The sequence below is a fragment of the Embiotoca jacksoni genome, unplaced genomic scaffold (genome assembly GCF_022577435.1).
Source record: "Embiotoca jacksoni isolate LCO1_2020_lvr unplaced genomic scaffold, fEmbJac1.0.p SCAF_2, whole genome shotgun sequence".
Classification (NCBI taxonomy): Eukaryota; Metazoa; Chordata; class Actinopteri; family Embiotocidae; genus Embiotoca; species Embiotoca jacksoni.
The window spans coordinates 4,930,835-4,944,716 of record NW_027185340.1 but is presented as its reverse complement, the minus strand read 5'-3'; the positions used below and the strand labels follow the sequence as shown (position 1 = coordinate 4,944,716).

At 37.8% G+C, this 13,882-nt stretch overlaps 1 protein-coding gene across 1 annotated transcript; it reads left to right on the top strand.

The window, feature by feature from the left end:
• Nucleotides 1-432: 432 nt before the first annotated feature.
• Nucleotides 433-6,260, top strand: tmem182a (transmembrane protein 182a). The gene is made up of 5 exons (XM_069154129.1): nt 433-875; nt 2,409-2,532; nt 3,720-3,818; nt 3,918-4,055; nt 4,642-6,260. The coding sequence occupies exons 1-5, from the start codon at nt 717-719 to the stop codon at nt 4,866-4,868; spliced, it is 747 nt and encodes a 248-aa protein (XP_069010230.1). The 5' UTR covers nt 433-716; the 3' UTR covers nt 4,869-6,260.
• Nucleotides 6,261-13,882: the final 7,622 nt, after the last annotated feature.

Genomic DNA, 13,882 nt, shown 5'->3' with positions numbered 1-13,882 from the left:
ACTTCCTCTGAGATAGTGTCATAAAAATTAGTGTTACATATAAAGATTGTTTATAAGACTTCATTTAAAGTATATAATCTGTGGTGTCTGATACAACTAAAAATCCCAGAGAAGTTCCATGAAAGGCTTCATTTACAGTAATATCCAGCACCCTCTTTACGGGAAATGATAGCTACTGCTGCGTGCGTGTGTTTATGTGCATGTTGTCCTGGTGGGGCAAAGGTTTTCCAGGCAGGGTTTTGTGGGATACTTTACTCCTCTTCTGTCCTTTCAGTCTCACCCTGCCCGAACATTCCCGTGCCAACACTGGGCGTCCAGTTGCCGCTGGTTATTTATGCATTGATCCCCTCCCTTCACACTCCCCACATGCTCCACACACTCAGCTCCACAGTGAAGCGGAGCAGCCGCCTTCAGTCAGACACCAAAAATAGCCCCGGGGGTAGGTGGGCTGGCCTGGCTGCAGACCCCAAAGGAGTCATGCGGACAACTTCCTCCTCCCATAACACAGACAGAGACACAGGGGAGAAGAAGAGTCAAGATCCAGTAATCCACCAGAAACCAGCTGTACAGAGTCACAACGCATCACACTCAGTGGATATAATACAGCACAAGAGGAGTCACCGGTTCTGCCTCTGCTCGTCACATGTTGTAGCTGGAGGGGAAAGTCAAACTGAGTGTGGGCATCTTGTAGCCGAGTGGCTGCTCAATCCCGGACCATGAAGCATAGTGTGGCGTTGTTTTTTGCGGGGCTGTTTGGGGCTTTGGCAGCTGTGTTCATCCTCCTCTCTTTTGGAACTGATTACTGGCTGCTGGCCTCAGAGACCTGCCACCCAAATCCTGAAGGATCTCTTGGCCCAGGCGGCGTGACTGTAGAGGTGGGTGTTGGTCTTGAAATAACAGCAGATCAAAATGACACAGAAGACAGTCGGATATTGTTGGGGACTTCTAGATCAGATCGAGATCAGTCATGTGTTTGTAGGTCAAAAATGTTCACGTTTATAACGCCTGGAACTAAATATAAAGGAGTTGTTTTTGCTGTCAGGGCTCAGACCAGAAATGACCACAGTAGTTGTATTACTCTGTATGGTATTTAAACTTTAAATGGTTTATTGTGAAGACACAGTCTACACAATCCCATATTGTTATTTTTATACTTTATACTGCTTAAGTCTAATGGTGGATCTTCAAACTAGAATTTGAAATATTCTTCTACTTTACAAACTGTGATCAGTTGCTCTGATCACTCTTTCAGTAGGTGGAGAGCCATCCCTGCAGCCCTCTTCATGTAATCAGACACTGTTTAATGTTGCGTGTGTGCAGCTATGCAGTGAATGAGACATACCTCGTACCATGTGCCCCTATGATAGAAATACAACTACCAGTAGTCCCAGAGGTAGCATACCATATTAAATATCACTGACTAGAACATACTTAGCTTTTCATAGTGGGCACTGATACTGAGACGTAATAGCAGCACAATAAAAGCAATGATGAATTTAGTATATACAGTACAGTGTAATCATGCAGTGTGATCTTTGTCCAAACACTCATAAAACCACATTTTTACAGTAGAAAATGTATCAAGACACAAACAGAAAACAGTTCAGCATTAAGTTAAGGGGGAGTGCTGGCATTATATAGCAATAATTCAACTTTTTAGGGTTGTGTTGCCCTTTTAAACCAAACCTTAACCCCTTATGACCCCTCATCGCAGGTCGACTATGGCCATCGGTCACCTGTTTAAAAGACTGTTTCTCAATTGTTAGAACTGTTGTGAGAAGACAAAGAAAATTTATATATTTTATGTAGAAGAAATATGGTTGTGATTGTCTCCAATACCTTTAAACGTACTGAAACCCCTTGTACTTTAAACTTCAAGGCCTAGGTTGAGATCCCACATCTTATAGCATTGATAATGAAAGAAAATTAAAAGAGTGTAAAAAGGTCAATTTTATACCCTGACTGGATTCCAATTGACTTCATGAAGCTTGAAGGTCCAAAGTCTCTCATTGCCTCCACCTTCTGCTTTAGCGTTTTATAGATGGAGTTATAGGCATTTAGGAAATTGTTTTTTTTTTTGCGTGCAAAAATAGTGATCACTAACGATGAGCGTTTCCTGAATGAGAACATCCTTGACCTGCACGCTCACTTGACACCAAATTAACCAGCCTCAGGTGAAGGGTGCTCGCTCTGCTCAACCCTTGACCAGACTTAGCAGCTGCTCTGTGACAGCACACTGTACACCTGCCTCACATCCTATTTAAACACCTCCCATAGACTTTGATTTCATCAGCTGATAACATGAAGTTGATTCAAAACTGTATGTATATAAACCCTATCTTGCAGACTCCCAGAAGCCAGAGTATGTTCAGTAATGAATATTTGTTCTTTTTCCTTCCTTATGTCAGCGTGTAGATGTGGTGGTGCAGGAGAGCAGCAGTGACATCACTCTGTACCATGAGGGGTTTTTCTGGAGGTGTTCCTTTGGAGGCAACATGGGTGATGAAAACCTGCTGTGGAGGCTCTGGTTCAGTAAGTGAGACACATGAAATCAACAACATGATACTGGCTTTATTTTCTCATTGTTGGCACTGCTTTATATATGTCATGTTTTATATGCTATACACTATAAAAGCAAATAAATATTTGCATTCGGTTACCAAAAATGTATTGACAGACATGTACAGTACTTTAGTGGAATTTCGTATGTTTAGTTTTATTTTGATCCTAGAGAGGTCTGAGTCCCCATATTAGACCCTGACAGGATTTTAGAGGGTTAGTTCTGCATATAACCTCAGTGACACTGACTGACATTGAGCTGATTCCTTGTTAAGAAATTAAATGTAGACATTTATAAAAAGTCATTAAGAATTAAGATAATAAAACTATTAAGTAGGATTTAAACTAAGTCAGAAGGAGCCTGGGATCTCCTGGACCCCAACCTGAAGATTGTAGTTAAACTCTTCCGGCTGATTGGAAAAATATATTAAGACCCAAATAAAAGGGATGACAGTTTTACTTGTAATTTTTGTCTTGAAATATCTCTGTCCTCTTCAGTTGATGCTTGATGATACAGTTTTCCTCCAATCTTTTGACCCCAATGAGTCACATGACAGCATTACGACTGTGTTGCAGAATTGATTTGCACTTTTGATTTGCTGCTATCCCATCTATTAAAATTGCCTGACAGCCTGGTTAGAAAACCTGACATGTGACTGTTTCAAGGCCGTACCATGTGATGTTATTCTGGTCGTTTGTCAGGTGATCGTGTGTCATCTGTTTTGGGATAGGGACTTTGAATGGTAGGCCATTGTCAGAAACACCCTCCAGAAATGAAAGGACCTTGTGAGGGTCTGTGGAATTTCACATGTTGGAAGAAAAAAGAGAGAAAATTAAGTAACAGGGAGAGAATATAAACATTTAAAAGAAGAAGTACACAGCTATCATATTGTTGTGTCAGTATGTCAAATTAGGGAAATCCAGACCTTAAGAGACAGTCAGAATTGACCTGGGGAAATAAATAACCCACAATCTTAAGCAGTAAGTTTACAATTTTCAAAATAAATGAAAATAATTTACACCCTCTGTCTGTTTGCAATATTTGTAGGAATCTTTCTTTTACACACTGTATCCATAAAAGTTGCCCTCTAACTGCCAACAATTTTAATTTTGTCATCTATTTATGGTGTAAAAAAAACACGTACTCCCTCTCTTTGCAGCAAATCAGCCTCACTCAAAGGTGTGCATGCCCTCGTACCTTTTCCCATTCCCCATATCTCATCAGACCCACAATGCCACAGAGTACGATACAGCCATAAGTGAGTATTTATTTACATTTGTCTTTTCATACAATGAGATTCTTGTCCTCGTTTATCCAATAGCTCCATGTCTAATTGGCTAAAATCTCTATTTTCCAGTCTACAGAGGCTTCTGGAGCATCTTCATGCTCATTGGTGTGGCAGCTGTAGCGCTCGGTGGGTTCCTCATTATCTGCGCGGCTCCGTTTGCCAGCCACCGCTTGTATAAAGCAGGGGGCGGCCTCTTTCTGACATCTGGTGAGTTAAATCCAGTGGCATAAAATAACCTAAGCACAAAACTGTACATAAAAGATGCATAAGACTTTTACTGCAATATATTTAATTAGCAAATGTCGTGCATTTTAGTTCACTACAATGATTTGACACCTTTAAATTCTAGTGGATTTTCAGGTTAGTATTTTGCTTGCAAAATATCTAATGAGCTTATAAAGAACAATCCAGTGTATTGTTAAAGATTAATCCTGTACAATTCTACTTACCCACTCATGCAATGCGCCTTAGTAATGTTATTTGTGGTAATACGTTCGGTACCAACTTTTTTGCAGAATAAGTACTGTTAATTTTGATATTGCAAGAGCATTTATCTGATAATAATTTTAAGTATGATTTTTTTTAAATTTATTGCTTGTAATGGCATACTTTTACTATGTTGTGTTGGTATTCTTACCTTTGTGTTGGATCTGAATATTTCTCACCAGTAATTTGATATTTATTCTAAACGCCTGTTTAGTTGTTCATATTAAAAGTACTTCAATGAATTTTTGGATGAGTTTCAAGTCTCGTGTCTGCTGTATTCCTATATGTCCCTTCTCTATACTACCAGGTCTTTTCCTGCTGTGTGTGGTGGTGATGTACGTCCTGTGGCTGCAGGTGTTGGATGTGGTAGACATCTACATAGACCACCAGCGCGCTTCGGTCTGTCCAGACTTCCATCTGTCCCTTAACTATGGTCTGTCCTTCATGTTTGCCCCCGTTGGCATCTTCTTCTGCCTCCTAGCCGGCCTACTTTTCCTCCTTATTGGCCGAACCATCCAGATTCACTCTCACTGACTTGGTGAAGCATCAGCAGAAGAGCAAAAGATGTCTGGAGTATGATTGTTTTTTAGACAGATTTTTGATACTTTCACAATCTTTCTGCCATGTAGAAGCAGGACTCATATTCTGTTTGGCAGTTCTGTGGTAAAAAAAAAGATCTGACACGCTTAAACATTTTGTTCTGAGAAAATTTTGCAACCATTGTTGAGCTCAGAAATGGCCTCATAATCACTCCGACCTGACCTACTTTCATTTGAGCTAAGTCACGTACAGCCCTGAGACGGCGCAGGAATTCACAACAAATATTCAAATACCTGTGGTGCAGAGTCTTCATGAAAGTCATTCAGGTTACCTGAAATCAATTGCTGGTGAGGAAAATTTTTGTTAATTGAAGCATCTTTTATTTGGAAATATTAAGTAAAAGGACAGAACTCCAGTTGAACAAGTAATACAAATATGTATTTTACTTTGCATGGAGTTTTAAAAAAATCAAAACAACAAAAAAAAGCATATTGAAAAGCTTAAAAAGTGGCATGATCATTTTTATATTCTGTGTTACAGTAACAGGAGTCAGAGCTTTATTACTTTACTATATTAAAGAACACATGACCAGCAGCGTTTTCTGCCATTCGATTTAAAGTGGGAGGCTGATGATATTCTTTATATTTTTTATTGTCTTTAAATCCCATGAAAAGAACAAAACCAGTAGTGCTTCAGTTTCTCAATATCCCAAACTTTTCTCACTGATTCATACTGAGGATGTAGTTCTTATTCAAACAGCAGTAAATGATGTGTTTGTTGGGACTATTTGCAGTGGAGTAATAATACACATTTGGTATTATGGTGAGTATTTATGACAGCAGGACAGTATCTACTCAAAATAAACTGCTGTGCCCATGTTCATCATAACAAGGGAAGATGGTAATAGTTTTTGGACAACAATGGAGCTCTATGGCACAGAGGAATATATCATGCTTTGGATGCACAGACAATATTTATTATTCAGATCAGTTTATTGTTGGTTTTGGTCCTTTTTCACTGACAATAAGGAGAATGTAGAATATTATCAATTTATCCTGTAGTATAATCACATTTTCATATTTCACTGAGTGCATCATGCGTATTATTCTCTGCTGTTTCTGCAACATTTATTTAATGTTTTTGTGCATAACTAGAAACTGCAGTTTCTTGGTTATGTTGTCCTGGTTTGATCGGTTTAGCACCCGTTTCTGAATGAAGCAACACGGCTATGTTCATGCTGTTATAGTTTGTTGTACATGCTTTTGGCACAAGTTCATTTTCTCTCTGAGTTGTTGAGTGTGCTGCAAGATAGTGGCTTAACATGTCTGTCAGATAAATGTTTTTTTCTGTTTTCTGTTTACCATTAAAATGACTAGGTGAAGACTTTGATGTCTGAAATATATAATTTGATCATTTAACAAGGTATTGTGGCAGAGTTTGTGTCCTTGACTCTAGAGTTTACAAAGAAGCCCCGCAATGGACTTGCAACCTCCAGGTTGTACCCACCTTTACCCCAATGTCGGCTGGGATGGGCTCCACTCCACTCATGACCCTGGACAGGATAAAGAAGGTACAGATAATGGGTAGATGGTAGATCAAATGTCTGGAAAAATATAAAAGATCCAACCAAAATACCACAAGATGGCACTGCTGTCTCACTTGAGTAACATAGCAACCTACACCATGAGAGGCAGAAATCCCATTTTTCTTATCTTTGGGTCTATGAGGAGTGTATGTGGCCTTATGCATTTAATCACAACTTCAGAGGTAGGATCTGTAGATGAAAGAATTCACACCTTGGCTGACAGACGGATGGTAATTTCACTCATGAATGGAGCATTTGATCAGGATCTCAATGGACTACTGTGTTGATTCTCGTATGTCTGCATCAACTCTGCCTTTTAAGATTTCTAATGTACTTGTCATATGTAGGGAAATGCATCTGCAGAATGCAGGAGGGAGTGACACAATGTGAGGCATTGATTATCTTGAGGGATTGATTTTGCCCTCACAGAAAACTCTATGATGATGAAGATTCACACTTCCAAATTTCAGAAATTTCAAATTACTGTATTTGCGCTGAATCACATCACCTTCAGCTCAGCCGTATGAGAAGCTGCACTGAGGTAACCCATTACTGGTCATGAGAGGAGGCCACATAAGGTGGGCAGATACCAATAAATTGTAAGATAAAATCACAGGATTTGTCCTGTTTGACGTTGGAACGGTCCTTTCAGCCAAGTCTCCCAGAGGAAAGAGATTTCTTATCTGGTGGACTTCCTGGTTTAAATGAAATCCTAATAAGATAAAAAAAAAAAAAAAAAAAAAAAAAAAAGGTTTAATCATTTCTCTAGCCAAGTGAGAGTGTATGATGAAGAGGAAGAGAGAGAAGAAGCGAAATAAAGAGCCAGAGAGAGAGAGGTTATGCAGGTGTGGGGCAGACTACCTCCAGCAGAAGCTGGGCCTTGCAGTCAGTAATGTCATCAGAGTGGGAGTCCCAGCTGAATTCAGCACTGTTCTGCATGATTGCCCATGATAATTGTGTGTTGATAGGGAGCGCCGGAGATGGAGTATAATTTCCACCGAGAGATTCCTAAACAAATACCTGTGCTCAGCAGTGGGATGGAGTGCAGCAGGAGGTGAGGAGGAGAATAGAGGATGAGGGGAGATAGAGGATGAGAGGGTAACACTTTCAGAAAAGGGGGAGGGAGAAGAAGAGTCAGAGGAGGGGGAGGGACAGGAGAAGGTGGTCTCGCTGCAAGTCCTATATATAATTCAACCAAAGCCGGGGACAATATTTTGAAAAAATGGAAACGGAAATCTCTGGACTTCTGACAGAACAGAACAGAATGGATCAAAGAATAATACAAATGTATGTTTTAGGACACAAAGACTTTGCTTTAAATATAGGAATTTGTGTATGTTAAGATTTTCTTTTACCAAAGTTTAATTGCCAGATTAAACATTTTTAAATTTACATCATACTTTTGCATTTGTCAGACTGATTTATGAATATGCAAATATTGCTCATTTCTATTAGCCTAACTATTGAACAGAAGATATCTCGTACTGTAATGTCCATTCTCAGTGGTCATAGGAGGCTTTGGCATTTTATATCACTTGCATATGGGAGCACGATTTGCTTTTAAACCAGTTGAGCAGTGAATTAGATGTAGAATCAGTTTCACCCTTCAACATGGTGCAGCCCAGATTAAAAAAACAAAAAAACAAAAAAATCAAATTTTAGACAAGTAATGATGCATGTAAATAGAGATTTATAAATAATCTTTACAATTTCTAAAAATGTTTTAAAACCCACCAGTTCACAGTAAATTTAAAGTGTTAAAACCATAAATGTAGATGTCTTTGATAAATCTTCATGCTATACCTTTGTTATGATAATGCATTAATTGAAATCCAAGATGTTCTGCATGCAAAAGCTAATACAGGCAGCTCAACCTAAACCCAGAGGCTATAGCTGTTTGTCTTGTTTTTTGTTTACATTGATTGTTACCAGAGCCATACCTACTCACCAGTACTGGTTGTTTCCTACCTGTGAAAAATGGCCTTTTTCAACAAGAGGAGGTATCTCTTCAGGTGGACTCTGAATCCACCACCCCGTCACGCCTGCCTCGCCTTGCCTCCTCAATCCTCGCCCATCTTTCAGATGGAAACTTGGGTATGCTGTACGTAAAACAAACCACCTGGCACCACCAACTGGCAAGTAAGGGAATTATTGGTTTTAGGCCATTGGTCTCCCGAGACTTGATTTAGAACTGCACTTCTTAATTCATTTAAACAATTCTTTTGTTTTGTAGCAGAGAGAGTGTGTGTGTGTGCTTGACTTTGTGCCTCTTTATTAAATGTTTTTATTTATCTATTATTTGGCTAAATAAGATGGAAAAGGTTGTGAATTAGAGCTGAAATAAACTGAACAACTCAAAGAAAACCAATTGCAAACCGACATGTTGAGCAGCAAAGGTAAAAAGTAAATCCACTGAATTGTTTTGTGCACTACTTTCCTACTGAGATATCTTTATTAATATATCATTTTCTCATTAAACTAAATTTGATTTTGTATTTAAAGGAGCAGAGTGTTGGAATTGGTGGCATTTAGTGGTGAGTTTGCAGATTGCAATCAACTGAACACCCCTCACCCAACCCTATTTTACAAGTGTACACTCCACAGAGGCCACGAAACAAGGCCCTCTGTAGAGACAGTGTAGCTTTGTCCAATTTGGGCCTCTGTAGAAACATTGAGGCTCCTTGTTCAGATGTAAAGAGCTCATTTTAAGGTAACAAACACAACAATTTTTTTTTTGTTTCAGGTGATTATACTTATAAGTATTATATACAATTTTTACCAATAGATCCATCTAAATCCTACATCCTGAGCCTTTAAACTACTGAGTTCGTGTCATGTTAACATTTCATGTAGGTATAAGTTGAGTTATTCACCAGTTAAAAAAAACAGAGAAAGGGAAAGCAATTAATGAAAGTAATTAACATATTTCTTGGTGGAATTTAAGATATGTAATAATGTGTTCTTGCTAATGGAGGCACTGTCATTTTATGAAAATCATCTGCTAAGTTAGTGCTTTAAATCTAGATAATTAATTTAGTTAAAAAGATTAGTGCTGCCAAAACCAACAAAAAGTGCCAATGGCTGCAACCATAACACTACACAACCTTTAGAAAGTGCACCATTCTGGCTAATACAATGGTGAAAGCAGCTTTGGTCTCAAACAATGACTGTTCGTCGTTCTGCACAGTGAAGCTCAAACATCACAGTCAGGGAACAAAAAGCAAAACGCATTTCTGATTGGAGAACTTTTAGTGCAGAAAGACTACTTAATGCAAAAATACACCTTCAAAAGAATTATAGAGATGTAAAGGAAGTCACTGAGGTAGAAAGATGAATTTCAGAACAAAGAGGTTGTTCCACAGTTTGGGAGCTCTGACAGCAAATGCATTTGAAGTTTTAATTAGACGACTGCTTGCAGAGTTATGTTGCAAGATCGCTGGTTGATTTTGGTTATGTTTGGACACAGGGCCCAATTTATGCTGAAACGAGAGAAAAACAACTTCTTTGGGGCAAATTATTATATGTAAACAATAGTAGCTCTGGTATCGATGTAAAAATACAGATTGTGTATATTGTTACCTTTTGCTTGTGTGACAGGATCAGAAAAGGGGAAGTCTGAGGAGAGACACGGTGAAGCAGGTCCTTCACTTATCTGGTCAAGAAACGAAGACGAGTTCAGCTCTCAGTCAACACTTGTATATTTAACCTTGAGGGAGGTTTGACTTAATTGGAAAACACTCTTTGCCTGAGAGCTCTCACCTCATGGCACGTAGTGTAGTTATCATAGCTTATCTTCCAAATGTATCATAATCCTGTATGACATGCAAGTCAGATTTCATTTAAATCTGATTACTTTCAACTCTCAGAAAAAGCAAAGTATTTGAATTGCATGAACAATATGGCAAGTCATATTACACGCTGCTTTCCTCTTTAGAGATAGTTTTACATAATTTCCCATTCGTTTTGAAATAATGAATAGACAATGGGCTGTATAATTGTGAGAATTTACAATTCAGAGGACTACGTCGTATAATCACCATGCATAATTCAGAGAGTTGAGCACATAGGTCACCGGTGGCAGTGGCACAAAAAGTAACGCAGGTCGTCGAACAAACAGTCGAAAAAATCTACACATTTATCTGCGTGCAGCTTGAAACATAAAACAAAATCTCTTTGATGAGACAACATATTCCTTAAAGATCATAGAGAAGATGCAAAAATTGTACAAGCGCAGCATCCAATTATCCATCTACCTTTTATATGTTTCTCAGCAGTGAGATTGTTTCAATGGAGTCTGTAAGTTCAGAGGAACTCATGATATGTAAAGAGGCACTGGCAGTATAAAAACGGTTATTACATTGTTGGCCAGTGAAAGCTACACCTGTATTGAGTGGATCCTTTCTGCCCCTCTAACATCCTCTGGCCTCACACCTCAGTTTGTGCATATAAATTACATTCCAAAGTGTGTATGGATAGCCCTTGTTCATACGCAAGGTCTCTTGTTTCAAAGGCATGCTAATGTCTTTCACAGTGAAACTCCTCTCAGCGGCTCTCTTTTAACTGCCAGAGCAACTGTGTAGGAGATGATTGGGACTCTTTAGCTACCTCTCCTCCTGAATATTCATAAATTTTAAACAGCACATATGTATCCACAAATCCTAAACAAAGACAGATTTGGTTCGAGGCTGGGTTACCTATCTGACACTTTATTTTAGTCTCAGAAGCTTTGCTGTCTTTTTTTTTTTTTTACTTAAAACATTGTCGTCTGTTTACTGTTAAATAGATTTGTAACATCCCTTGCTGCTTACCTCCTGTGCTATTTGAGAGATGCATGCTTTGTTAGCACTCACTAACTCCACATTTCTCGCTTTTTATTTCCTTCTTTGGGATTGTTGTGTTTCGGCACTGAGATGTTCAGCTCCGTATTTGGGTTTAGCATTCCCTCAAGCAATTAATTAATGCTAAAGTACAAACAGCCCATGGATTTGGTCATGAATATTCAAATACACCTCTTGCATATAATTTCTTATTCAGCGTTGGAACACTGGGCGTCGGTGAGGCAGCCATCAAGGCTTTAGAGTCACAGGGGGTTTTATGTATCATATTTATCTGTCCCAATGTGAACAGTAGACCTGTGAGATCTAACAAGATACCACGCTGATATGTGATATTACATTCTTCTAATTTGATTCTCTTCACATTTTATTATTTCTCTCACCTCTTCTCCAACTTTGAAAATGTAATAATTTCCTTTTTTAAATATTTACATTACATTTTTTAAATTTTGTTACATAATTATTTGTCAGATATGCGGCATAATTATTAAATAGCTTCACTGAATTAAAGATCTTTTAAATACCAAGGAATTGAGATTATTTCCCAAAAGCCATTTTTTTTTTTTAGCAGAGGATGAAAGTGACTTTGTATTAGATATAGATGGATCGTTACTTAATTCCTGTCCTCTGGGAAATTTATGTATCCAGTAGCTGACACATATATATCTCAGTTTAAAAGACAGTACAATAAAATAAACAACCAATTAAGTCAGTGGTAATGGTAGGTTTAAAACAGAGCTAAGAAGGAGGATTACAAAAAAAAATCTAGCCATCAATAAATAAATCGATGAATATTTTTTTTTTTTTAAAGTGTAATAACATTTCACTAAATTTATTTACAAACATAGGTTTTACTTGTTTTGTTTATTGAATATTGAGGTATATTATTTTCATTGAAACTTTCTTTCCTCACTATAAAATGTATCTATACGTTTTACTAAACGTTTTTCCCCTTAACAATAGTTTTAGGAGTTTAGTCAGCCATATTTTTCTAAACTTGTATTTAAAATTAAAATCTGACCCGAAACTAAAGACAAAGTTTTGCAACAACATTTTCCCCTTCACCTCCTCGCTCCCAGGTCAAAACTCGTCACTCTTCATCGTCTGTATGGGACAATAGAAATGTTTGCTGTTCCATTCTGCTGAAACACAGTCCCAGAGTTCGTTTTAATGTTACACATGTTTATTCATGCCATTTTTCAAGAGGGGACTGTCAAATCTGTTCGTCTTAAACATGTCAGTGTGTAAACGCATTAAAAAATAAACAGGCACAAGCCCTGTTTACCATATTTAATAGAAAACAAATATACAATTCTAATGCAACTATTCAAATTATTTCTACTCTCTTTGTTTCACTCTTCATGTGTATTCATTAGAGTAACATTTATGAAAATTATGTATTGAAATTACACCGGGGCCTATTATTAACACTTGAACTACATATGTAGAGACATTAGAGTCACATTGCGTCGATATTAACATGGCTGACGTCTCGCTGAAGTTCCACTAGAACAACCAGACTTCTGGGGCGAAGATTTAGAGACCAACACCGACAAAACCGGGATATCTTTCTGTTGCTTGAGGTAAACATGGCTCTGATTAGGAGAGGAAATACGTTGTAAAAAGTTACAAACTCAAGATTGCGAATGCTTAAACTCCACAACAAACAGTAGACTTTAGAGTGATCTAGCTGAAGAAGGAATAGCTCTGAAAACATTGTTTAAATTTGAAGAATACAATTTGCATGAACTCAGCAAACATGATACAGAAGTAGACTCTGGCTTTTAAATTGTAGACGCACAGAAAGCACCAAAATATAAAGCAACAGAAAAGAAACCGTAGGTCAGTAACACATATTCAGTTCGGACACAGGCTGAATACTTTACCAGCAGTTTTCCTTTGTTATTTTTGGAGATGAAATACAATCCTTTTTTGGTTGAAGTTTCAAATTAATGGAAGCAAGAGTAATGTTACAGTCCTTTTTACTTCACCACTGCAACCTACAGGCTTCACGTGTGTCCTCATCCTGTGGCTGCTGCTTTTATAGGCTTCAACTTGCAAAATTATACCTTTGACCCCGAGTAAGACTGACACTCCTTGAAAGTGAAATGTTGTGTGGAGATTGTGGTGCTTTGGTTTTGCAATTGTAAAAGTAGACTTTGTATTAATTCAAGTATAATGATATCCCTAGCTCGGATGTTAAGAAGAACAGTGAATAATGTATCTCCATGCAGATGATTAATGAATATGTTCATATATTCATTTATTAATTTATACATTTGAATTGGAACTTAGCTTGCTCTTATACTCGCCATTACTTAAAACATTATCTTTTTTTTTTAGTTTTTGTGATTAAACCTACTCTCGGTACAACTTATTCAGCTGTGTGATGGCGATTTTTTTTTTTTTTAAACTGGGAAAGCAATGAAGCTTTCTTCATTTGTAACCTAAGATGAGTAATATTTTATACTCCACATTTGACTTTATTTTCTTCCATTAACTAATTATGTGAACTTTGTACAACCTTTATGTAGTTTCAGTACCTTATGTGCTCCTCTGTCTTCGTATCTTTTCTGTTCATCTCTGAA

Excerpts from the sequence above, each read along its gene's own strand:
- tmem182a (XM_069154129.1), top strand. The coding sequence starts at position 717 with ATGAAGCATAGTGTGGCGTTGTTTTTTGCGGGGCTGTTTGGGGCTTTG. Across the intron at positions 876-2,408 it reads CAGGCGGCGTGACTGTAGAG|CGTGTAGATGTGGTGGTGCA; the intron begins GTGGGTGTTGGT and ends TCCTTATGTCAG. Across the intron at positions 3,819-3,917 it reads AGAGTACGATACAGCCATAA|TCTACAGAGGCTTCTGGAGC; the intron begins GTGAGTATTTAT and ends TCTATTTTCCAG.